The sequence below is a fragment of the Bipolaris maydis genome (assembly GCF_028858645.1).
Source record: "Bipolaris maydis strain C4 unplaced genomic scaffold PSV08scaffold_7, whole genome shotgun sequence".
NCBI lineage: Eukaryota > Fungi > Ascomycota > Dothideomycetes > Pleosporales > Pleosporaceae > Bipolaris > Bipolaris maydis.
In genome coordinates, this window is record NW_027093863.1 from 106,511 (window position 1) to 131,718 (window position 25,208).

The following is a 25,208-nucleotide window of genomic DNA, read 5'->3' on the forward strand; positions in this document are numbered from 1 at the left end:
ACCCGCACCCGGCTTACTGTAACAGTATGAGGTGATGTCATGCAGCTGAATGCGTGGTCGCACACGTCGACATATTTCCTACTGCACTACATATCACTATGTATAACCCTGGCTTCTTTCCAGTTGCTTCCTTTTCTCCTCACGCCTCATCACCACATGTGCACTCTGAATACGAGATGATGTGATTGAGAAAAAAGAGAGAAAGAGATAGAGGGGAGGGGCGCTGACGTCATGCACACAACTATTCATCTCCATACTTACTCCGAATCTGCAACCGGGTATACTACAATCGGCTAAGGGATACCAGCAGCCCCCCGGACTCATTCGGAGAGAAGAAGAAAAAAAAACTCCCCGAAGTTCGGACATCTACTTCATGTCCATCTTTGCTGGGTTACTCCTGTATTCGCTCGTATCTTTCCTTCGGCCCTATTTACTCCGCAAATATGAGATGCGCCGAGATAAGTCTTCCCCAGTCCCCGCTATGACGTCCTTTTTTGTCTCCATTAACTCCAGACATGGTCGGATGCACAACATCAGCGGCTGGCGGTCAAACGGTCGTGGCATGTACCCACTGCGGGGAGAGACTGTGAGAACAGGGTGTTCGCTTTGCCACAACACCCTTCCCCGACAATCCTTACACCACACGAAAAAGTTTCCCTTCCTGAAGATCTGTTTCGTCATAATGGACTTGGGCCCCTGTGAAGATCGAGAAGAAAGAGAGAGAGAAAAAAAAAAGAGTGAGAATGACGAAATAATGCAAAACATGTCCATGTATACGTGTGTGTGTTTTCAGATTACACGTACTCCTGCACTGACACCTGGCAAAAAGAATTTGCTTCCCAGAATGAATTGACGATTTGCTACTCTTTAGTTCTCTGCACTTCCGGCCTTGACCCAGTAGCCGTCCCAGTTGTACTTGAGCACCTCATTTCCCCATGATGTCCAACCACTGACTAGGTAGCGAGAAAACACCTCGAGCGCAGTGTAGTCTGTTGGGTCCACCAAATAGGGTTCGAGTAAGGACTTGAGACAGGGCTTGCGTGAGTGTACGTCTGGCACGGCGGCAATGACTCTGCGCTTGACCACAGGTGCATGTGCCATGCGTGACCACGAGTTTGGTGCTGCACGACCCAGCAGCAACATCTCATAGGGCTTGCGCATGGGGCTGTCAATATCAAACATGGGCTCGCCTTTGGTCGTCGTCTTGATCCATATCCATTCTTCCATTAGTCCCACGTTCCACGCCTCAAACAGCCCGCCGGGACCGAGCACATGTTGCTTTAATGATGGCTTGTTGGTGACCCAAACGCCCACCAGTGCGTTGTGTTCCAGGTACATGTCGAGATGCATGTTGAGTAGCATTCGCTTGAGGTACGGCATACCTCCGACCTGCTCGTACGTGCCTTTGCGCTTGGCCGACCGATTCGGCCATGGTGGATCTAGTAGTACAAGGTCAAAATGCCGTGCAAGCGAATACTCGTCTGTGAGTCGACGAAACGACCAACGGAAGGCATCCGAGGCAGTCGAGTCGCTCAGAAAGAGCGTGGCCCGCGGCGGAATGGCAAAACGATAGTCTTGAGCCGAGGAAGCAGATTGCAACGTCCTGTCAGTGATTGTGGCTTCGAGTGAGTGCTGGTTGGGATTGTGAAAGGTACATGTCCATGGCACCGTCTGTGTCTCTTGGGTGACGCTATCGGCAGCCTGTGTATTACTTTCAATTACAGGTGCATGGCGGTACGACAAGATGCATTTGTCTGCGGCTGCAGCCGAATCTGCGGGCTCAGATGCTGCACCGAGCGAAGCCATCATCTGCTGCAGATTGAACGCCATGTCGTCTTGTTTCGCTTGGCTCCGTGAGGCCCACTCTCGCATGCACAACTCCAGATTCCTTTCCGAGGGGCTGTCCAGATCCATGGCCCCATCTTGTGCAGACCGAGACGTCTGGGTCATGAGTTGACGGCGCATGCACCATGGCCCCGAAACGTGTGCACGTATTTGAGCGAGTGCATGCTCAACAAGGAGTTTGTATCCAGCATCGTCAAGATGGAGGGACTGCAAATCATGTTCATTCTGCTGCGTGCTGTCGCCATGATGGACTTTGGCTGCTTGCGCCCGTGTTTTCTGTGTCTTGGGCTCGTAGTCTTGTCTGAGCTGAATGGGCTCTTCTAGAGGCGCAGTGGACAAGAGCACGTCAGAGCGGTCGCCCTGGGCTGCCACGATGGACGCCGGTATGTCGACCAGAGTGATGTCGGCGTCGGCATTCTGGAAGATGATGGGGTCTGGCACGTGAGGGGCCGACTGCGCGGTGGGAGAGGCGCGTGGTGGTGGTGGTGGTAGTGTGGAAAACATATCCGGTGGGTAGCGTCGGGTCGGATGTGTGGAGCGTCGAGTGTCTGGGCGGCCGGAGGAGACAGAGCAGCCTCGGCAACGTCATTGCCGTGGCCAAACCATGCACACCACACAACCACGCCCGCTTTTCTGCTAATCACGCCCTGCCTATCCTTGACCACAAACACCCCCTCATGTCGCGGTAGCCCATCCACGCCCGTTTGGAATGTCCACGCACCTCCTCCGCCATGACGGAAACACGCCGAATATCATGTCAATGACTGCCGCGCAACCCTCCCGCGCAACCTCCATCATCTCCAGCCATGAAGCCGCTCCGCCACCCTCGAGGGACGAGCAGACGAATATGAACAACAAGGACAAGAAGAAGAAGAAGACGGACAAGAAGAGCACCGAGTACGTCATCAAGAGCGGGCTGGCGGGTGGCTTCGCTGGATGTGCAGTATGTTCCTCGGGCCCTGTGTCTTCAACGCTCTCCATGGCATCTGCTAACGTGCACATGGCAGGCCAAGACGGTCGTAGGGCCCCTCGACCGCGTCAAGATCCTATTCCAGACGCGCAACCCGCAGTTTGCTAAATATACAGGCTCCTGGGCCGGCTTCCCGGCGGCCATGCGCGACATCTACGCCACTGCTGGAGTGCGAGGTCTGTTCAAGGGCCACTCAGCCACCCTTCTGCGCATCTTCCCCTACGCAGGCGTCAAGTTTCTCGCCTACGAGCAGATACGCGCCCGTGTCATCAAGAACAAGGCACAGGAGACGCCCGTCCGCCGCTTTGTCTCGGGCAGCTTAGCCGGCATGATGAGCGTCTTTTTGACCTACCCGCTCGAAGTCATCCGCGTGCGCCTGGCCTTTGAGACCAACGAAAACGCACGAAGTAGTCTGGCCACCATTGTCCGCAAAATCTACTCGGAGCAGGCCCCCCGCGTCCACCGGCCGGAAAACCCAATCACTGCAACTGCCACGCACCTCGTCGATACCGTCACCCCACGCTCCGGCCTCCCGAATTTCTTCCGCGGCTTCACCCCTACTCTGCTTGGCATGATACCCTATGCCGGCGCCTCGTTTCTCGCTCATGACCTCATGTCTGATTTGATGCGCATACCCCTACTCGCCCCTTACACTACCTTGCCCAACACGTCGCGCGAGGAAACAAGTACTTCGACACATAAGCCCGCTCAGCTCCGCTACTGGGCTGAGCTGACCACTGGCGGCATTGCTGGCTTCGTCTCCCAGACTGTCTCGTATCCGCTTGAAGTAATCCGGCGGCGCATGCAAGTCGGTGGCGTCGTTGGCGATGGCCATAGATTGAGCATGCCTGAAGTGACAAGAAGGATTTATCTTGAGAGAGGATACAAGGGCTTTTTTGTTGGCTTAACGATTGGTTATGTCAAGGTTGTGCCCATGGTCGCAGTCAGCTTCTTTGCATATGAACGTGGCAAGTATTATCTAGGAATATGAATCATAAAATTTGCCCATGCCGATTGATGAAAAACGATGGCGCGCATGATACTTTTAAGGGTTGGATGCGTCAATGACAACACCGCTCTCACTTGTTTCCTCGCTTGGCTGACTTGACATGCCGGAGAATGTTCTCCTTTCCTAGCCAACCTGGCAATTTCCATCTCTACCCAGGCCTCAGACAACCCCCATTGTGATCTAGGCCAATTTGTTGTTTCATCATCACGTCAATATCGTTCAAGAGAAGGGCATTTCCCATCTCCTGTTTAGCAGCTTTGCTACCGTGCGCTTGAATTTTACCAAGTCAAAGCGATTAGCTTAACTCGTTGTAGATTTATCGAAACCAAAGTATTCAACTAGACAAAATTAGTACTTTAATACTAGTCGTTCGCCACTACAAGAGTGATGATTTTGTTCTTCAACTGGTAAGATATCCAAGTCTATGTGATAGTACTAAGAGTGATGCATATAAAGAGAGAGAGAGAGAGATAGAAGAAGAAAGAGGGGAAAATGTGAATAGCCTAGCACGTATGGCTGTGGCGAAGCGTCTTACTCGCTGCCCAACGGTCTAGATATATGTTGCTTGGATCAAGAAGATAGAACATGGAACAGAATAGTGTTTGATTTCATTCGTTTGATTATTCAAGTCATGTCTATTTCATCGTATCCACCAACTCACGATACATTCGCTTCAACTCGCGCACATCGCCCTCGAGCTCCTCTACCCTCTCCGTCTTCTCACCCAGCATCTCCAAGGCGGTGCCTTCTCTATTCTCCATCTCGGACAGTCTCCTTTCCAAGTCGGTCACTTTTTCCCCTTGCTTCCTGGCCTCATCTACCTCACGCATGAGCTTGACGACTTCGTTGCGCGCCTCGTCGCGCTGGGCAGTCAGACGCACAACTTCTTCCTTGTGCGTTGCCTTTTCAGATTCCAGGCGGCGCACGGCGGCGCTCATGCGCTCGACAAGTTGAACAGAGGGGCCGGCGCCCATGGTGGACACGCTGACCATGTCGGCAATGGTGCGATGTGGCGAGGATGCAGTGTCAAAAGAGTCCATATTTTCTGGGTCAAGTGTGTGGATTGAAGGGGTTTCGAGCGTTGCTGAGGCTAGACCGTTGAGACTGGCCATGCTATAGGGTATCGAGTCTTGTCTTTGGGGAGTTCCGATTTCAGGTGTGCGCACCCTTGAGGTGGACTTGGCCTGCCGTGAGCTGGATGGACGGCGCGAGGCATCATCGAACATGCGTTCTATGGGCGAAAGGGCCGTGTCCATGCCACTTGACGTGGTCCGTGGATTGGGTCGTCGAGTGTAGATGCCCAACGGGTCTGGCGAGTGTCTTCGCTGGGCTAGCGAAGGCGAGTCTGTTCGCAGATGGAGACTGTCACCAGCTAGAGATGGCGTTTGTGATTCTGCCTTCCATTTGCTCTTTTCCTCTTCAATTCGTTGCTGCAACTCGGCCTCCCAAATCTTCCTCTCTTTGTCCAAGTCAGCGCGCGCATCTTGGGCAGCAGTTTCTGCTTGGGCAAGCTTGACTTGTAGCTTTTGAGCCGCAGTACGTTGCTCGTTCAAGTCATGTTCAAGGGTACGAGTGCGCTCGTTGAGACTTTCAAGCTCGTCTTCCAGTCGACGTGCTTTTGAGTTGGCTTCTCTCGCTTTTCGTCTGACCTCGGACTCGCGCTTGGCCGTCTCATCACGGTCTTTTTCGAGCGCGGCAACACGAGAGGTCAAGGTTGTCTCGATGCCTTGCCAGTTTTCGGAAGCAAGCGAGTACTGTGTTTGCAAGGTTTCAATCTGCCGGAGAAGCTTGGCCTGAGAGTCACCAGTGGCGGATGAAGTAACCTCTTCGGTCCTGCTGCGAAGAAGTTCCAGCTTGGATTCAAGATTCTAGATGGTGCATTAGTATGCGTCTGCATGCAGCCATCGACTTGACTTACCGCAATCTCGCCACGCAGCTCCAGCTCAGCGACCTGTGCCTTTTCCTGTTGGCTTTTAGCTTCGTCCCTGGCAGCTTGAAGTTCCTTCTTGGCACGATCTTCTGCCAGCTTCTTCTCTATCCGCAGATTTTCAATATCCTCCTGCAATGATGCCGTCGCCCTCTTTTCTGCTTCGAGTGCGCCAGATTGCACTCTCTTCTCAGCATCCTCAGCGCGCGACAGGGCGTCATTGAGTTGCTTGCGCAGTTCAGATATTGTCATTCCTGCTTCTTCACGTTCTGCTCTGATGGTCTCGATGTCCTTTTCGATCTTGCCGACAATCTTCAACTTTTCCTGCGAAGACTTTTCAGCAGCTTCAGCGCGACGCGCTCTTTCTGACTGCTCTGTGATGCTCTTCTCGGCCTTTGCCAATCGCTGCTTGAGCAAGGTAATCTCTTTTTCCTGCTCTTGCGACTTGGCGCGCATTTTCTTGATGGTAGTCATGTGCTTCATCTCCGTCTTGGATAGCTTCTGGCCCTCTTCCATGAGAGCGGCAATCTGCGCATCTTTGTCTGCCAACTTCTTATCCGTCGAGGTCGCGTCCTTATCCGACGAGGCGGACTTTGCAGATGCAGCAAGCTGCTCTGAAAGATAGGACAGTTTTGACTGCAGCGCATCGATGCGTTCGAGATGTGTATTGATTTCTTCGCGGCTATCACGCATAGTCTCGTCGTAGGTGTTTTGCAAGAGAGACGAGTCTGCTTGGATTTGGTCGGCGTCTCTGGGCTCAGTAGGTGGGGCTGGGGGGATTGCGTCGACTGAAGGCCGGGAAGAGATGCTGTCCAAGGACTGGCGGGGCGAGGACGTCTGCGGGGCAACGATGGCGGGCATGGATGGCATGGACATGGTGGGGATGGGAGTGGAAGCTGGCTGGTCTACTATCACGGGCGCAGCTGCTTCTCGAGCAGGCTGTGCTGGCTCGGGGACGGCCATGTCGTCTGGCTTGGAGGGGCCATGCTGGTCTGGCAGTGAGGCGGGGGCGGTGGGCTCCTCGGCCTTTGAGTCTATGCTTGTGCGCGATGTGTCTGCCGCTGGTGGGAGAGAAGTGGGCAACGCAGGGCTCTCTGGCCGGGAGCCCAGATCGGACGAGGGGCGTGAGTCGGAGCGGTCGGTTGCTTTGTTGACGGCTTTGGCGAGGCGGTCCTGTAGTCGAGAGTTTGGTCTACTCCGTGACGGGTTCCGCGAGGCTTCTGGGCGATTAGCATCCATGGGGCTTGCTGCTACCTTGGGCCTCTGGGGCTACCCACCAGCTTCCACCGCCAGCTTCTTGTCCACGGCCGCTGCTGCTTTGTCTGTCGCCGCTGGCTTTGGGCCCGTAGAGCCATCTTCGGCCAGGATGGTGTCGAGCCGCGATTCGAGGCCAGAGAGGGCGTTGTTCCACCAGCCCTTGCCGCTCATGTTGCTCGCTTTTTACTTTTTGCCAATGGAATGGCAGCGCGTGTGGTGACGTATGGGAAGCGTTGCTAGCCTTCACCGTGCACTGGTCCGTTGCCCGTGGGGGTGCATTGCTCAAGTGCGCAAAGAGGCCAGGCTGGTCGGATGGTGGTGGTGGTGACACAGGGAATGCGCAGCTAAGACATGGGCTGGCTGGTGTTGGACGCAGAAATGGGCGCGAATGCTGAATGCTGCGTCGGCTGCAATTGCTCGTCTCTCTGGATATGTGTATGCATGCAGCCGTATGGACTCAACCATGTCCAAGTACACTTGTACGTGTGGACGGCTAACGGACGCCGTCGTGGTTCGTGTCGGTGGCCTTTGCTGACGCCAATCACACGCCGGCTGGCCGCCCTTCCGCCTTGATCTGCGGGCGACGGCAGGGGATGGGCGGATTGCACATGGACATGTATACAACACATGTATACAGCACATGTCCATGTATACATCCATGTCGCTGGCTAGTCTCGGCCAAGTGTCCGCGGTCAATCTCTGGTGCTCCGTAGTCGTACAAGTACTTGGATGCTAACAGCCCTCGGCTTGCCATCTCCCTACATCCTCTCCCGCCCTACTTGTGCTTTTTGACCCAACCCCCAAGATTGTCGCCATTTCCACGATGCCTGCTCCAATTGGCCTAGTTCTTGTATCGGAACTCATGCATCACCTCTGCCGTCTCTGACCACGTCAGGCCGGCCTTGCCCTGTTGCTTTTGCCCATGTCCATGCTCAAAGTCCCCCTCGCTGCTCTTTTACACACAAACTCCTCCTCAAGTCCATGCCCATATCGCTCAAAATGACACGCGCAGTAAGTTGCCCTATTGTTGCCGTCTGCTATGACAATCCCATGCCCTAACAACTCCCTCTAGGCAGTCGGCCAGATGCGCTCCACGGCCTCCATGGCCTCCAATCTGACCCAAGCCCAATCCCTCTGCCGCAAAGCCCACCAAGCCGGCGCAAAAGCCCTCTTCCTCCCAGAAGTAAGCCCTTCTGCTCCATCTTCTTCGTCTACCCACTTCACATGGCCAACCTTTTGTTCTTTTTTCTTCTTAGGCGGCAGACTACATCACCACTTCTGGTGGCCTCCAGCTCTGCAAACCAGTCACAACCTCTGAATTCGTCCTCGGTCTGCAAGATTGCGCAAAACAATACAATCTCGCCATCTCCGTCGGCATCCACGAACCCGCCTCCTCTGACGCACAAAAAGTGAAAAACACCCTCATCTGGATCACTCCCCAGGGAGAGATATCCCACCGTTACCAGAAACTACACTTGTTCGACATGGACGTCAAGGATGGCCCCCAGATGAAAGAATCAGATGGCGTCGAACGTGGCCTTCAGCTTGGCCATCCCTTTGAAAGCCCCGTGGGCAAGATAGGCATGCAGATATGTTTTGACCTGCGGTTTCCCGAGCCCGCGCTTGCCCTCAGGAGACGAGGCGCCCAGGTGCTCTTGTATCCGGCCGCTTTCACTACGCCAACGGGTAAGGCCGGCCATTGGGAAATACTGCTGCGTGCCCGTGCCATTGAGACGCAGAGCTACGTCATCGCTGCTGCCCAGGTTGGAATTCACGATGACCAGGCCAAGAGGCGGAGTTATGGACACAGTATGATTGTGGATCCATGGGGCAAAATCGTTGCTCAACTCGGAGGCGATGAGGGCAAAGATGGGAAATGGGCCGATGAAGGTGAGATTGCCGTTGCCGAGCTGGACCTTGATTACGTTGAGAATCTGCGCAAAGATGTGCCCATGACACGGAGAACAGATGTGTACGCAGATGTTTCTTAGCTACCATGTCTAGGACAAGCAAGAACCATGGAATATCGGCACTTGAAAACGAAAAAAAGACACATTCATGTTCCCCGAAACCCATGTCTACCCTTAGCCTTGCCAACGTTCATCTCTCATCCAAATCCTTGCCTTTGAGCAACCGCTGCTTGCCGCCTAGAGTCAGATTTGCCAAAGGATGACGTGGGTTCTCAAGATTGCGCTCCACCCGTTCCCTCACATGACCCAATTCGCACTGCATTCGTTCCGCCAGACACTTGAGCAAAGTCGTAAATAAGCTCCTCTCCTTCCTATCCTGTTTCCTCTGCGGTCCCTGCGTCCTTGGTGGCTCAAACCCGCCCCTGGCATCCAAACACGGCCATTCCCAATCATGAATGCCGTAGTCGTGATAAAAGTTGAGCAACGTTGCCTCGCAATCCGATTGGTCATGGTGAAGCAACGTATCAGAAATGAATTCGGGACCGATGCTCAGTGCTGCTTCGGCAAAGCAGAATTCCAGCTCATTGCGTAGTTCAAAGTGCTCCGTTTGCATCCAGTGCCCATATGTGCGCTGACTGATCCAGCCAGACCCGTGGTACCGCGCTGCCAGTGTCGAGTGGTGGAGCACCAGGTAGATGGCAATCAACCCATCTCTTTGCAATGACTCAATGTAACCCTGTCTGTCATCTCCATACTTTTCTAAAAACCTTCTGTGTCAATCATTTGCACAAAACCTGCTTTGCCAAAGGGGCAACGACTCACCGAGCAAAGACATCCTGTGTATCAGTAATAGCCCTGTGTAGGCCAGAAATGTATTGTGGGGCATGATGGCGTTGAAGTTGTGGTCTGAGCAGAGAGCGTCCATAACGTCGTCTATCATGTCGTAGTTTCGAACGCACTCGGCCAGCCAGTCGAAACTAAAGTCGCCCTCACATGCAAAATCTCTTTCCGCGTGGCGAAGCTCGTTTTGCATAAAGTAGCGCGCGAGTGATTGTTCATACGTGCTCATCAGTGTACGCAACCGTGGATGCGCATTGCGAAGAGCAGACATCAGGGCTCCATTGCCAAATGGAATGTGCTGAATTGTTTGTAGAACAATTTCTGGGGGGATCAGTGGCGAGACGAGGAAATTTCGGTATACTGATGAGTCTGAAAACAAAGTCATGATAGTGAAAAGGCCCAAACCTGAGTAGGGTTATGCCTGTGTGCGCTAGGGCCAAGGGAGATTGAGGTTGGAGCGAGTCTGGCGGGATGATGGTGACCAAGTGCGCGACTGCACTCAATGTGTCGAGAAGAAGAGCGCTGTGGGTACCAACCACTTTTGTACAGTTTTGAGATGGTGAACAGGGCAAAAATTCCATTGCTACATGGAACGTGATATGGCTTATATATGGAACTAGTGAAGACCGTGATGGATGAAGGACGGGTACCATGATGGCGGGTCGCCTTTCACCATGGCAGGCACCAGTCACAAGGACAAAAAGTGGTACGCTGCCAATTCACGATGATCATGTCCATCTTACAAAGTCGTATGTCACACACTTGGTCATGGCTTTGATCTACAGTTTGCCTGTACCTGTCCTCAATGCGCTACAGAAATCTAGCTAGCATCGGGTGCAGGCTAGTGAAAGATGATGATGGCGCAATATTAGGACCGATATACAGAACAGGTGGGGGGAGGGGGGGAAGAGGGGGGAGGGGTACTAGTAGGAGATGAAGGAGGACACTCGTGGGGCTCCCGTCAACCACTCCTAGTACTCTACAACGCTTTACCCGGGTATCTTGTAAACTCCGCAAATGAGATGCTACTACATCCACGTGGACATGCCACTTCTAATAGACCAGATCGATGCCCTCCCTCTCTGCCGCCTGCAAAATGAAACTCCTCGTCTTTGCATCTGGCGCCAGATCCAGAGGGACATGGCCGTCATTGTCCTGCTTGTCGAACTCGGCGCCTAGAGTCAAGAGCAGCAGTGCTGCATCTCCGTGTCCCTCGCTCACGGCATGATGCAGCGGCGTCATGCCGTCGGTATCCGTGGCATTGAGGGGGCTTTTGGCGTCTACCAGTGCCTTCATCATGGGTACACTGCCCACTGCTGCAGCGCGATGTAGCGGTAGCTGCCCACGTTTGTCCTTGACTCGTGCTGACGCTGGGGGCTTTTGTGCCAGCAATGTACGGGCAATGTCGAGGTTGGCTTTTGAGGCGCAAAAGTGCAGAGCAGTCTGACCATTATTGTTCTTCGCATTGACGTCGGCGTCCTTGGACAGCAGCAGGTCTACGATTTGTTCGGCGTCTTTCCGTGAGCACGCCATCATCAAGGGAGTCCAGCCGGAACCATCGGTGGCGTCAGGATCGAATGACTTGGTCTGCACAAGGGACTGCACAATGGCGAAGTGGTTGTACGACACGGCCCAATGAATGGGAAGACGGTCGTCTGGGTCGCGGAGAGATGCAAGCTTGGGGTTGGCGGCGAGCAGAGAGGCGACGCGGGATGCTGGCACTGGTTAGAAGACCATGGCTTGCCTGGGAGAATGGTTGTTGAGCAGACCTTGGCCTTCTCGACACGCCTCATGGATGGCGTACTTGGCTTTGTATTCCTCCATGGCGGGGGGTTTTTTTTTTGCCTGAGATGCTTCCGCGTGCGTGTTGGGGTATCGCAACAAATATTGGTCCCGCCTCGACCGAGGCTTGGATTGGTAGTATTGCCAGGCGGTGAGGTGCTAGTGCCGCTGAGGTCATGCACGCATTCAAGTATGTACATACCCATACCATTTCACCCACAGGCTTCACCGTGTTGCACAGAATTACTTCGACTCATGCGGCTGGCACTGAAACAAAAACTTTGGATAGAGTGACGTTGAACACAAGATAAAGCGGTGTTTTTACAAAATAGCCTTGCATCGACCACCTCAAAGCTCGCTCTTCCAAGAGTGATCCTCCGGCAGACCCATTTGCCTTTGCTGGAAATTCAGTATCCGCTGGAGAAATATGGGCTTGATGCTCAAGATGCCAATCAGACTGAGCACAATCATAAGCAAGACACCCAGACCAACACCCAGAGCCACGGCGTCCCCCTGCCTGCTGACTTTTCTGAGCCACGCCTTTGTATCTTCGACAGCAAGGTTTTCATCGTATGCACGTCGTACGCTCATCAGCCCAGGAAGGCCGTCGAGAGATCGATGGTTGAACTGCTTTTGGTAGTCACCCAGCTCTTGCTTCTCTATCATCTTGCGAGCCCAGCCTTCCATGGTGTCCCGGGGCTTGAAGCCATGACCATCGTGCCTATCAGGCTCATGATCGGCAAAAGCAACAGCGTCGCCGACAGCGTCTGTGCCACCAGTCGTTGCATTGGCAATTTGTGGCACTCCGAAACCACAGCTCGTCTGCACTTTTTGTATCTTGAGCACAATCACCGCCCTTACACCGGCGATATCAACATCATCTCCGTTTTCCGTCGACATCTTTGCTCGGATTTGGCTAAAGTACTGATCCCACTTCTCCACCACCTTGCCCTTGCAAAACAGCCGCATGATCTGTGGTGAAGGACCAAACGAGGAAAACATGACCGTCACACGGCCATTTTCGTAAACATGTGAAATGGTTTCGCAGCCACTGCCAGTAGCGTCGAGGTAGGCTACTGTGTTGGGTCCTAGAACGGCAAACGACTTGGATGGGTGTCCTTTGGGTGAGATGTTAACGTGCTCACCCGCCCACGGCGCGCTGGCAACAAAGAAGAGAGGTTGCTTGGTGATGAAGTCAATATGTTCTTGCGTGAGGGAGGGATAGAATTTGACCATGGTGAGGGCGTCGAGTTATCAAAAGGCGGTCAGGGTTTTAGGCGAGGCGTCGCTGCCGTCCAAAGTGCAGTATTGCGGAGACTGTTGATGGAAAGTTGGATACTGCCAGAGGCCAGGGTGATGGGGAATGCCGACACGTCCAGCGCACTCTGCCTGTAGATGGTCTTGTCCCAAAGGAACAATGGGGCAGTACAAGTCCAGCAATCAAAGTGAAGACTGCCAATCAACAGAGGGCGGAGGAGAAGTACCAGAAGCGTGAATCGTGTCGAGAGCCAATGGTAGATTGCCTGGTTCTCTGCCTGAGGGATGAGTTCCACGGGCTGGCGATTGTCTGTCTGTCAGGGGTGTTCGCTCAGGAAAGATTATAAGACGGTGAAATGCACGATAGCGGCACTATGCCTAATGCGGACTGGCCCAGCAACTAAGTCGTAGTGGGGGCGGGGCGGGGCGCGTCGTCGAGGAATCGCCAAGTTGTCGTCGCAGGTTGCAACATCACACGTCTAGAACGTCGCCATCACACTCAACATGGTGCTTGCACTAGCATTGAAAGCAGAACTCAATGGGTAAACTTTCCCCTCATGATTCGACCAAAACACCCTGCGTACTAAACTCACCCCAGGGTAACAGACCTCCGCCCCAACGATACGGAAGAAGCACCTTTCTTCTATACCTTCAAAGTTCAATGCACGTCATGTCGCGAGATACACCCCAATTTCGTAACAGTCAACCGGTTTGAGATGAACGAGCAAAGCGGCAGTAAAGGCGAGGCAAATTTCGTATGGAAATGCAAGAACTGCAAGGTTGCTCTACTCACATGCTTACTCTGTTATACCGCAATGCTGATGCTTTCAACAGAGGGAGCACTCAGCCAATATCAAGGCTGCGCCCGCATCTTATCCGCAAAGTGACCCCCCCAAGATGATCAATATACTCGAGTTCGACTGCAGAGGATTGGAGTTCACTGAATTCAAAGCTGAAGGCGAATTCCTTGCCACGGGTATCGAATCCGGCACCAAGTTTTCTGGCATAGAGCTACCTGATGGTGAATGGTACGATTACGATGAAAAAGCTGGTGAGGAGGTCAGCATCACAAATGTACAGTGGGAGATTCGTCGTGCATGAAGATATCTAGTATAGGCTGGCAAATGGGTAGACCTCTAACCACATCTCCATACCCAGCTAATAACCCCTTAGTCTACACCCGTCTACTCTGTGCGCTCGACTTCTACTTCCTAGCCTACTTTAGCCCCTTCTTAGTCGCGAGCCTAAACCTGTATCTTCAAAGTTCACAACTCCTACAGCCAGCAGCTTCTCTTTCGATACCTAGCCGTTATTAAAATCCTAATTGAAATTGTAACTCAAATGTCTTCTGCTATGCTGGTCGTCACTGGATTCAGCTTTTCGGCCAAGTTCTGTCTATCAGTAATCGAATATCAGTCGATAACAACCTTTAGGAAGCTATCTACGTGATCCTTAGCCCTGCAACGACCGCTTCCTCTAACGTAATCCTAAGTAGTTTCTAGTCACTCGTGGTTAGATTTAAAGGAAGACATATTTCCGCATCCTTGTTACTTATAACGTACTTATTCAAAGTGATCATATTTTAGACTAGTTACCTTGCTAACTAACGTTCATTCCTACGTGCCGGGACGCACGGTGTGACGGCACACTTTCTCTTCCAGATCTTTAGGTTGTTCGCAGCATCCTTGCATACAGACAAGCGCAATACGTATCTATACTGCAGCTCTTGCACCCCTATCATATTACCCTCTAATCTAACCAAAAACGCGTTATTAACCCTACTATGGCTTATTCTGTTATGGCCTTCTTTTAGTTAATTCTTCTCAAACGCTCTTCTATTCATTTGCAACAGCTTCTATCTAAGAAAAACTTAGTAATTTAGAAGAAAAGCTAAGATAGCAAAAATTAACCAAGTATGGTAAGAATTATTGCGCCGGCTTACAACGCTACATGGCACAAGTTATGTGTGTAAGGGCGCGCTAAAATAAAGATTAGGCTCTTCTTCGGACAACAAAACTATATTATTACAGAAATATTCTAAATAATCACATCTCTTTAGAGTATAGAGAGAACTCTCTACAGTATAGGGCTTATTTATCACCCTGGCCTGTATTGTCCCCTTGCTAGTGGCCCACATACATTATTTCTGCCATGTAGCATAGTATAGCGCCGGCTTTGATGCCCATAATCAGCCAACATACCCCCTAAAAGCAAGGATAGCGCGTTCACGCTAGGATAAAGACCTTGATACGGGCTTGAATCTTTCCGCCACAAGCCGGCTTGGCAGCTTGCTTAAGTTAAGTAAGGTAATTTTTGTAACGATGTTTGAGTCTCGCTCACTAATACAAAAGAACCTCATCGGACAGGCGACGGTCCCTTTGAACCACAAGCTAGCTATTTGTAACTGTCGAGGCAAAGCCTGTACTCATCGCTGAAGTTTAAGCTAAAATAGGAAATGAAGGTGAAGGAACTGGAACTGAGAGTCAGCCCCAACGGGCCGATACTACTAAGTATGCTACATGGCAGAAATAATGTATGTGGGCCACTAGCAAGGGTACAATACAGGCCAGGGTGAAGAGTAAGCCCTATACTATAAAGAGTTGTGATTGTGTAGATTATCTCTGTAATAAATGTTGTTTTATTATCCGAAGAAGAACCTAATCTTCATGTCAGCGCGCCCCCACACACATAACTTGTGCCATGTAGCGTTGTAAGCTACTATGATAAGACGGAGCTGGAGAATTATACATCCGATATGGGTAGATAAAAGCTGAGCTCGAGCAAGCATTGATCTTTACAGAAAAATTCTATCTTTTGTCCACTGAAGTCACTTTATCTGAGATTAACCTCTCCTCCTCAACAACTCTTTAGTACGCAAGAGATATTATGGTATCAACTAGTCTCAACCAGATTGTGTGGCTTTTTTTCAGCGGAATTACTTTCTCTTGCGCCTCCCCAGCACACCACGGCCATGTCTTACACGAAGAACGTCGCACTTTGCCATGTGGGTGGCAGAAGGGCGATCGTCTAGAACCAGATATTATTCATCCTATTCGGATTGCCCTTACGCAGAACGGATTAGAGAGAGGTGAAGAGCTCCTAATGGCTATTTCAGACCCAGACTCGCCACTGTACGGCCAGCACTGGACACAAGAAGAAGTTTATAGCTTCTTTGGACCAAGCGATGAATCCGTTATAATGGTTCAGCAGTGGCTAAAAGAATCTATTCCAGCAGCCGACCTTGCACATCCTATCACACAGTCTAGAAACAAAGGCTGGATTGAATTTTCAGCAACTGTAAAGCAGTTAGAAAACCTGCTAAAGACCGAATTCCACAACTATCACCATGATTCCGGGCGTACTATAGCATCGACAGAGGCATACTACGTGCCTGCAAGCGTTAGAGAACATGTCGATTTTGTATGGCCTGGAATTACTCTATCCCACCAAATAGATGCTAGCAGAAACGCTTTGCGAAAGAGGGGTACACCAGTCGAGCAGCAGAATGCCTCAGTACTACTTCCAGTAGAATCGAGCCTTAAAAGCACTGTGCCATGCAGCAACAATCACTCTGCATTAGAACCGGCATGTATTCGAGATCTCTATGGAGTCCCTCATAGACCCGCGCCATTCCATCCCGCTTATACACACGCCATCTACTCCAGCGGAAATGACAAGTACAAGCAAGAGGATCTTGACACCTTTTGGTCGGCTTATGCTCCTGAAGTGCCAAAGGGCACCGCACCTAAGCAGATTCTTATCGATGGTGCAGCCGACACAAGATCTACGGATACGCGTCCTGGTGAGCTCTTTTTAGATATCTCCTTGACTGTACCCTTGGTGGCTCCAAATACAGTAACGATTGTCAGCCCGGATGATCCGGTTATTCAGGCCAATGCGACCTTAACGGGCGGTGCGAATAGCATGCTGGAGGCTTTTGACGGTAAGACGACGCTGGCTATATTTCCGATGATCGAGGGACTAAGGAGATTTTGTAGAGTCGTACTGCACGTACAGCGCTTATAATGTGACTGGACCTCTGCCAGGCTGGGATGCGCAATACCCGGATTCGGCCCCAGGCGGATATAAAGGTCAAAGACAGTGTGGAGGAGTGAAGCCGCCATCTGTCCTTGTCAGTGCTTGGGGAGCATCAGAGGACTTTTATCCTATGTAAGTCTATAATGTACTAAAATGGCTGTTTTTAGCATCCCTAATTGGATTCCGGATAGTTCTTTCCAGCGCAGGCAGTGTAACGAATTTATGAAACTCGCACTCCAAGGCACAACAATCCTCGCGGCAACAGGCAATCAAGGGGTCGCTGGGTACACTTCCCAATGTTGGGGTTCTAATAAAGATCGCTGGAACGTCCTAACGCCGGCAAATTGTCCCTATGTAACTGCTGTTGGCGCGACAATGCTAAAAGATGGAGTTGATATCCGTCAGCCGAGCGAAAATCCGGAGCTAGGCTATCATATGAGTGGAGGTGGGATTTCCGCTATCTATGCACGGCCTAGGTGGCAGGAGCCTTTTGTTAGTAACTACCTCCAGACGGTATCAGTCGATAAGCCCGGATTCACAGGGCTAGCTCCTCTTGTTGCGAATAATACTTTGTTGGCAGATGTCATCTCGGATTTTGGCGCAGATGGCGTGCGCAGTCTCTCTGGGCGCGGGCTTCCCGACCTTTCCGCCCTTGGTGAACCTATATCCAGCTTCATCATTATTGATGGAGTCGTCTACCAAGTAGGTGGGACCTCTGTGTCAGTACAATATGTTGGCGCTCTCATTACGCGCATTAATTTGGAGCGTTTGAGCGTAGGCAAACCTGTTGTTGGGTTTATCAATCCTGTTCTATACAAATACGCAGATCGTATTATTCGAGACATTACCCAAGGGGAGAGTAATAGCGGTTGTAACGATACTGGCTATCCGACCACTGTTGGATGGGATGCTGTTACTGGTCTTGGAGTATTAAAGTACGAGGAGGCTCTCAAGCTTTGGCTTAGCATATAATGTCCGCGTCTTTTTTATTCAATGCTCCTAATAGGTTTAACTCAAAAAAGAACGCTTTAGAATAGTGGGTGTAATCTTGGCACCAAGAAGAAATTGTATGCAGTTGGACTATGCATCCTGGCACGTAGGGACGGACGTTAGCTAGATATAGGCCTGAGAGAACAGGAATTCTCAACGCATGGGGTTCTATTTCACACTTGTATTTGGAAATTGATTTAGGTAGAATACTTGATAGCACTTGATCGTAAACCGAGCATTCTATAAATTAAGCTATGCTCCCTTTGATTATATAGCAGGCAAGGGAAAAATAGCAAACTTAATATATAGTAAGTTCCACTTCTACGTAGTGTATCTTATAGTAGTAGGTAATCTAATGAAATTACTAAAAGGATGGGTTAACAGCCCTATCCTAGACACTTCTCTTATGCTTAGGGCACGGATACAGCATAAGAGAACCGCTAAAAGTGCAGTAAATATAAAAGCAAGGACTATCGCTCTAATACAGAGGGGTGACATGGAAAAAATATATTACTAAAAGTTGCTATTTTTAAACTAGTATAACTTAGCGAATATAGGGACTATTCCTAATTAGGTTAGTGATTTAAAAAGCCGAAAAGCTCTACTTTTACCTAGATAGGACTAGTGCTTGCTTAGTTAGCATAAGGAAGGAGATAAATTGCCTTTAACTTAAGAGTTTATAATATACGTATTTAAAGATTAAATATCTTTTTAATAGGTATATAAAATTTTCTTAAAAAATTATATATACTATTACTATATTTAAGAAGTTATATATTTTATTTTTAAAAGTTTTTAATAAAAATCGTAAAAGTTAAAAAATAAAATTAAAAAAAAGTATTTTTTTTTATAACTAATTTATTATTATATTTAATCCTTAGTATACTAGCCCCTAGCTTCTCTTACCTTCCTATAATAGTTAGGTAAAGATAAAATATAGTTATCTATTGCCTGTTATAGAATAGCTTACTACTCTTTAAAAATAGCTCTTTTAAACGTTTTAATACTTTCGCTATTATTTCTAATACTTAAAGAACTTATTATCTTATTATTTAACTAGTCTTTAAGTATACTTTAAACATTTTTAATTAGATTTAAATCTAGGCTATAAGGAGAATATAGATAAAGCTTAATTTTATTTCTTAAAAACTAGCTTAAAACGTTTATAGTTTTATAAATTTTTAAGTTATCTTACTAAAACTACTAACCTAAATAGCTATTAGTATATTTATTAATATTTATTAATTAGAATCTATTAAGAGTATAGCTTAAGTAGAAGTAATATAAGACTTCTAATATTAAGCTTCTTATTAGTTAGTTTTCGCAGATAGAGCGGCAGGGTGCAATATAGTAGATAGTAACATGCAAGTAGAATAACTCTCTATATTATACTTATACTTAAAACTTAAGTTAAATATATTAAGCTATAAGGGCTTAATATCTATACTATATACTAAGGAGCGGAAGTAATTGTGTATAATTAATATAGTAATTATAGATAATTAAGTAAAAGGTATAGCTCTAATTAGCTATTAAAGTAATTATATATAATTAATAAAGTAATTATTAATAATCGCGCTCTAATTAGCTAGATATATCTAATTATATACGATTAGTTATATAACTATAGCACGGTTAAAGAATTATAGTATAGCCTTATTCTTTAGATTCTCTAAACTAATTACTTATAAGTAGCTTACCTTAGCTTATAATACTACCTCCTCTCTTCTTAGATTTATTCTTAAATTACATAGTTCTACCTAAAGCGTATATTAATAACTAAGAGGTTACTCTATATTATATAGTAAGTAGTAACTATATTCTTCTCTTCTCCTTTCTCTTATTAGTATCGCTTATAATTAAGCTCTAAAATTTTCTATATAAACTATCTAGCTAAAGTCTCTAATAATTATTATTTTCTATAAGGTATTATTTACTATATTATACTTAATTCTTATCTTTATTATACTAAGTGTACTTATCTAGGGTAGAAGTATATAAATATATCTTAAAAAGTTATTAGACTATACTTATAAAAAGTATTAAAAGAAAGTTAATAATAATAAAAAGTTATTAGCTAAAGTTATTTCGCGGCTATTATAAAATAAGAAGATATTAAAGTAATCTAAAGAGTGTACGCGTAAGAAGGTATTATACCTTATATCTAAAATAAAAGAGTTAGGAGAAACTAAGGTAGTAGATAATAGTAATTATCTAGTAGCGTTAATTAGTACTATATTTTCTTCTATAATATAGGTAATATTAGAAATATTAGATAAGTTTATTATAACCTTAGGTATTATAAGCTTAAGTTCTATTTAAAGTGCGTAGTACGATTTTCCTTAGTATATATAGTATTTTATTTATTATTTTATTATAGATAATAATTTATATAGATTAATTGTCTAAGTAAAGCGTTATTTAGTTTTTTACTTATAGGTGCTTAGTTTAATTTCTACTATTATTATTATTAATATTTTTAGATTTTTTATATATAGTTAGATAAGTTAGATTTTAGTTCTTATATATTCTTACTATTAAGGTATTCTAACTATTTAACTAAATATTTAGTTTTATTTCTTTTTATATAGTATAAGATAATTCTTTTAACTTTAAATTCGTCTTCTTCTTTAGATTTATAGTAGAATATCTTTTATAATAGTATTTTAGAGTCTACTAGTTCTAATAGTTATATATAGAATTTTAAGTATATCTTGTTGGAGATATAAGCTCACCAGCTAATCTCCGATAGAACCAAGTACTCAACCTTCAACCAAGACACGTCAATTAATCTATTACTAGAAGCTATTATGCTATTATCTAGTAATATCTATCTATTACGCCATAGATTACGCAAGCTACTACTAAGAAGACTCTTCTAGAATCTAAGACAACGAATATATAAGTAGTAGAAGAGCTAGTAGATAGAAAGTAGAGAAGAGTAGAGCGAATCCTACAGACTACCTTAGGAAGGCAATTTAACTATTCTCTCTCCCCTAGCAATATCTTTTTATCTCTTATTTATCTCTCTTTACTAGAACCTTCGATAAGCTGCCTCTAAGTCTATTACTAGATAAGTAGAAGGCAGAGACCTCTACCTCTGAGCTACTAGTAGAACAAGCAGCAACTTCCACTACCTAAGTAGTAATATTCTAACAGGTTATGAGCCCGGATTACGCGATCTATCGAAGCTTCTAGTACTATACGTTTATTGTGATCTATTACGATCAGCGCTGTCTATATAAGAACTATACCTATCTAGGTTAGTTTCTTAGTAAGAGCTAGGGTAACAAGGGTTAAGAGGATAACCACGGCGAAGAGCTGAGAAACTCTATCATCCGAAGTCAGATCAGCTGACTAGAACTATCTATCGATTAATTGAACAATCCAGCGATCGATTAATCCATCGATCGACTTACCAGCCCACCAATCTATCAATCCACCAATCTATTAATCTATCAATCTATCAATCTATCAATCTATCAATCTATCAATCTATCAATCTATCAATCTATCGATATTTCAACCTATCGATATTTCAACCTATCGATCTATTAATCAATCAATCGATCAATCAGTTTTTTCAATCTATTAAGCTGACGATCTGCAGCCAGAGTTCTTTATAGTAAGGATAGTAACTGCAATAGTATCAGTATAAGCTCGATCTAACTAATTAATCTATTAGTCTATCAAAATGGCTGACAGTATTTTTAAAGTACTAAAGCTTAAAGGAAGCTTAAATTACGACATGTGGGCTATAAGGATTTAATTAATTCTAATTTAATAAGATTGCGGCGATATAGCTGTAATAGCCGACCTTATACTAGAAGAACGTCTAGAATCGTTCAAAAACAATGAGATAAAGGTACTATCTACTATAAGACTTAGTCTTAAAGATAGACCTCTCCTACAAACAAAAGAAATTAATACTCTAGTAGAGCTATGGAACAACCTTAAAGCTCTATATGCGCAAGAAGGTTTTAGCTTAGACTTTCTTATCTGTAAAGAACTTATTAATACTATTGTTTTAAGCTGCCAAAACAACGTGGAAAACTATCTTTAAAAGCTATTAAGGCTTACTTTTAGCCTAAAAGCTCGAAGTATCGAATTACTAAGCAGGTTTATTGCTGCGCTAATACTCAATAACTTGAGTTTAGATTTCAATTATCTAGTTATAGCAATTACTTAAGATTTTAGATCAAATAAAGAAATTAATCTTGAAATAATGAGTAGTTAGATTATTGACGAAGCTCGACGACTAAAATCGATTAAAAACAGCTCCAACAACTCAATCCAAAGGAGCGATACCAAACCTTACTAAAGGCATCAAATCTATCAACCAGCTCATCGATCCAATCATTGATCAGATCATCGATTCGATTATCAATCCAATCATCGATCAGATCCAACCCATCGATCTGATTAATACTATCGATCCAATCAATCCTATCGAAACTAGCAGCCAAAGGATATTGAAATGACCTTACCAACCCAGCAATATAAAAGCTTAAAAAACTGCAGCTTCTGTAGAAGAAATGGGCATACAATTGATCAGTGTTGGCAGAAAGATCTAAGCAAACGCCCTAACTAAGGCTCCAATAGATCTAAAATAGCTCTATCAACAATAGTATTAGTTAACTAAACTATCGCTGATATTAATATAACCTAATCGGTTAAAATAAATAAATCTATTGAATGGATACTAGATAGTGGAGCTAGTGCGCATATCTGTTCCGACCGAACGCTGTTTAGAAATATTAGCAGTATTTCCAACACCTATATTAAATGGGGTAATATAGGAACACTATTACTAGCGATTGGTAAAGGAGAAGTACTAATTACTTTTACTAGCACTAATCAATTAGTTGTGCTAAAAGAAGTACTCCTTGTACTAGAGTTTCGCGTCAACCTACTTAGTCTCTATTAAGTAGTTGAAAAAGGAGCTGAATTTAAGTTTACGAGGGACTATAGTCTAATTATCCAATCCAGCCAAATACTAGCCAAGGGCTACTACAATCGAAAAGTCGCGATCTTTCACACGACTAGCGATATCCATCAAAACGATCAGATCCATATACAAGCCAATTATACAGCACTGCTGACAGAACAGCCCATACCATCCGAACTAACATCAGACGATACCAATATATCTGATCAGCTAAAGCTATCAGAACAGCCCAATCAGTCAAAATCGATGCCAACCGATCAAAACGATCAAAACTATCAAATCGATCAAATCGATCAAATCAATCAAACAGAAGAAAACGATCAAATCGATCTATTGCATCGACGTTTCGGCCATATTGGTAAAACAAGCTTAAATAAGCTTTGTGACAACACCAACGGCATGAATTCAAATATTAAAACAAACAACTCATTCAGCAACTGCAAGATCTGCTTAAAAAGCAAATTTACTAGCAAGATAAGCAGAAATCCACCAATAACTCAAGTCAATGAGTTTAGCGATCTTATATACTGCGATCTAGGAGGACCTATCAAGCCAAGAACGAACAAGGGCTATAGGTACTACATTACCTTCCTGGACTACCACACGAAATATCTAGAAGTGGACCTTCTCACATCAAGATCAGAGCTTATAACGCCAGTCAAAGCTTTTATTAAAAGAGCTGAAGTTCAGGATTCAAAGCTAATTAAGCTCATTCAATCAGATAATGAGCTAAATACCAAAGAATTACAAAAGCTATCAAATCGAAGAGGGTTTAAGTTACGTTTTACTTCCCCCTTCAATCCTAAAGCTAAAGGTAGCGCAGAACGAATCAATCGAACCCTATTCGACAAGATCAGAGCTCTGTTATTTGAAGCAAAAATGCCAAACAAACTTTGGGCAGAAGCCTTACTCGCAGCGGTATATCTATATAATAGAACACCGCATAGTTCTATCAATTTTCGAACACCTTTCGAAGCAAAATACGGAATAAAACCAAATATTAACAATATCAAAATTTGGGGATCACTAGCCTATCGAAAAGAACCAAAGGAATTCGTGGGTAAGCTCGATTCTCGAGTCCAACCGTACTACCTTACTAGCTATTTAAGTAACAATCTATATCGACTAATTGATCTAAAGTCGAATAAGATTGTAACTACAAGGGATGTTCAAATACTTGAAGGAGTATTCAACGATCAAGCTTATGATCTTGAATTACAACTAGTAATCGATCAATACAACGATCAATCCGACGATCAATCCAACGATCAACTAAATGCTGATCCAAATACCAACCAAAACCTTCATCCAATGGTAGATCAGACGAAACCAGTGAATCAAAACGATCAGAAATCCACCAATCAAATGAAAACAGTTGGACGAAATCCAATTGTACTTATCAAGAATAGAGCTAGAACGACAGAATCAGCCCTATCTACCGAAGTTACAACAGAGGATATTATTCTTAAAGAAATCCTATTTACCTCCAAGAATATTACCGATCCAAAAAACTACTCCCAAGTTCTTAAGCATGACAATAAGGATCAATATCTATTAGCAATGCAAAAAGAGCTAGATCAGCTGCAAAAGAATAATACTTGGACGCTTGTACCAAGGCCTTCCAACCAACCAGTACTTAAAGAACGCTGGGTACTTAACAGAAAATATCAACAAAACAACGATTTTATCTTCAAAGCTCGTTGGGTAGCCAAAGGTTTTCAACAAGAGTTTGGCATTAACTATCAAGAAACGTTTGCCAATACTACAAGGCCCGATATTATCCGTCTGTTACTTGCGATTGCGACAGCCCAAGGCTGGGCTATACAGAGCTGGGATATAAAACAAGCTTTTCCAAATGCACTAATCAATACCACGATCTATATCGAACAACCAGAGGGATTTTCAAATTCAAATTATCCTAACCACGTTTGTTTACTCAACAAGGCTCTATATGGGCTTAAACAAGCTAGTCGACAATGGCAGAAACTGCTATCAAGCTTACTCTATCAACTAGGTTTTCAATCCTTGCCGATCGATACAGCTACCTATATCCATCAAAAACAGAAAATAATAATCGCAACCTATGTGGACGATTTACTCATTTTTGGACTAGACGAACAAAGGATTCAACAGCTATTCTACAAGCTATCTGATATATCAGAGCTTAAAATTAAAGACCTTGGCGATGTAACTAAATTCCTAGGTATCCAAATTAATCGATCTAATCGATCGATATATATCAGCCAAGAAAGCTATCTTCAACGGCTGCTTACTCGTTTCAATAAGCAGAACGTTAAGCCAAGAAAAATACCTTTACCACAAGGTACCAAGCTTACAAAAAACGACCAAACAGCAACGCCAAAAGATATCAATCTATTTCAACAACAAATTGGCGCACTAATCTATCTATCTATCTTTACTCGGCCAGATATTAC

The 25,208-nt window shown here is 45.9% G+C and overlaps 10 protein-coding genes across 10 annotated transcripts; 5 read left to right on the forward strand and 5 right to left on the reverse strand.

The window, feature by feature from the left end:
• Nucleotides 1–43: 43 nt before the first annotated feature.
• PSV08DRAFT_296978 (uncharacterized protein) lies at nucleotides 44–758 on the forward strand (the record flags this gene model as incomplete). The annotated part of the gene is made up of 1 exon (XM_066092614.1): nucleotides 44–758. A coding segment is annotated over exon 1 (368 nt), but the record flags the coding sequence as incomplete, so codon positions are not given.
• PSV08DRAFT_202288 (MT-A70-domain-containing protein) lies at nucleotides 740–2,356 on the reverse strand. The gene has a single exon (XM_066092029.1). The coding sequence runs from the start codon at nucleotides 2,347–2,349 to the stop codon at nucleotides 868–870; it is 1,482 nt and encodes a 493-aa protein (XP_065949072.1). The 5' UTR covers nucleotides 2,350–2,356; the 3' UTR covers nucleotides 740–867.
• A 98-nt stretch (nucleotides 2,357–2,454) lies between these two features.
• Nucleotides 2,455–3,828, forward strand: PSV08DRAFT_362132 (mitochondrial carrier domain-containing protein). The gene is made up of 2 exons (XM_014217378.2): nucleotides 2,455–2,788; nucleotides 2,853–3,828. Exons 1-2 carry the CDS (start codon nucleotides 2,555–2,557, stop codon nucleotides 3,804–3,806), a joined length of 1,188 nt encoding a protein of 395 aa, XP_014072853.2. The 5' UTR covers nucleotides 2,455–2,554; the 3' UTR covers nucleotides 3,807–3,828.
• Nucleotides 3,829–4,404: 576 nt separating this feature from the next.
• On the reverse strand, nucleotides 4,405–7,179 carry PSV08DRAFT_401777 (TATA element modulatory factor 1 TATA binding-domain-containing protein; the record flags this gene model as incomplete). The annotated part of the gene is made up of 3 exons (XM_066093623.1): nucleotides 4,405–5,692; nucleotides 5,743–6,968; nucleotides 7,029–7,179. 3 exons carry the CDS (start codon nucleotides 7,177–7,179, stop codon nucleotides 4,460–4,462), a joined length of 2,610 nt encoding a protein of 869 aa, XP_065949073.1. The 3' UTR covers nucleotides 4,405–4,459.
• Nucleotides 7,180–7,965: 786 nt separating this feature from the next.
• On the forward strand, nucleotides 7,966–9,298 carry PSV08DRAFT_362134 (carbon-nitrogen hydrolase). The gene is made up of 3 exons (XM_014217370.1): nucleotides 7,966–8,019; nucleotides 8,081–8,191; nucleotides 8,265–9,298. Exons 1-3 carry the CDS (start codon nucleotides 7,990–7,992, stop codon nucleotides 8,997–8,999), a joined length of 876 nt encoding a protein of 291 aa, XP_014072845.1. The 5' UTR covers nucleotides 7,966–7,989; the 3' UTR covers nucleotides 9,000–9,298.
• On the reverse strand, nucleotides 8,750–10,143 carry PSV08DRAFT_223026 (uncharacterized protein; the record flags this gene model as incomplete). The annotated part of the gene is made up of 2 exons (XM_014217369.1): nucleotides 8,750–9,665; nucleotides 9,741–10,143. The coding sequence occupies 2 exons, from the start codon at nucleotides 10,141–10,143 to the stop codon at nucleotides 9,109–9,111; spliced, it is 960 nt and encodes a 319-aa protein (XP_014072844.1). The 3' UTR covers nucleotides 8,750–9,108.
• A 674-nt stretch (nucleotides 10,144–10,817) lies between these two features.
• On the reverse strand, nucleotides 10,818–11,582 carry PSV08DRAFT_202303 (ankyrin repeat-containing domain protein; the record flags this gene model as incomplete). Its single annotated transcript, XM_066092030.1, has 2 exons — nucleotides 10,818–11,473; nucleotides 11,528–11,582. Coding segments are annotated over 2 exons (711 nt in total), but the record flags the coding sequence as incomplete, so codon positions are not given.
• A 241-nt stretch (nucleotides 11,583–11,823) lies between these two features.
• On the reverse strand, nucleotides 11,824–13,111 carry PSV08DRAFT_41677 (uncharacterized protein). Its single transcript, XM_014217377.2, has one exon. It carries the CDS (start codon nucleotides 12,774–12,776, stop codon nucleotides 11,889–11,891), a length of 888 nt encoding a protein of 295 aa, XP_014072852.1. The 5' UTR covers nucleotides 12,777–13,111; the 3' UTR covers nucleotides 11,824–11,888.
• Nucleotides 13,112–13,258: 147 nt separating this feature from the next.
• PSV08DRAFT_297046 (uncharacterized protein) lies at nucleotides 13,259–14,136 on the forward strand. Its single transcript, XM_014217376.2, has 3 exons — nucleotides 13,259–13,339; nucleotides 13,396–13,576; nucleotides 13,632–14,136. Exons 1-3 carry the CDS (start codon nucleotides 13,302–13,304, stop codon nucleotides 13,896–13,898), a joined length of 486 nt encoding a protein of 161 aa, XP_014072851.1. The 5' UTR covers nucleotides 13,259–13,301; the 3' UTR covers nucleotides 13,899–14,136.
• A 1,457-nt stretch (nucleotides 14,137–15,593) lies between these two features.
• Nucleotides 15,594–17,807, forward strand: PSV08DRAFT_223038 (Pro-kumamolisin, activation domain-containing protein; the record flags this gene model as incomplete). The annotated part of the gene is made up of 3 exons (XM_014217375.1): nucleotides 15,594–16,740; nucleotides 16,796–16,967; nucleotides 17,027–17,807. The coding sequence occupies exons 1-3, from the start codon at nucleotides 15,684–15,686 to the stop codon at nucleotides 17,805–17,807; spliced, it is 2,010 nt and encodes a 669-aa protein (XP_014072850.1). The 5' UTR covers nucleotides 15,594–15,683.
• Between the last annotated feature and the right edge of the window lie 7,401 nt (nucleotides 17,808–25,208).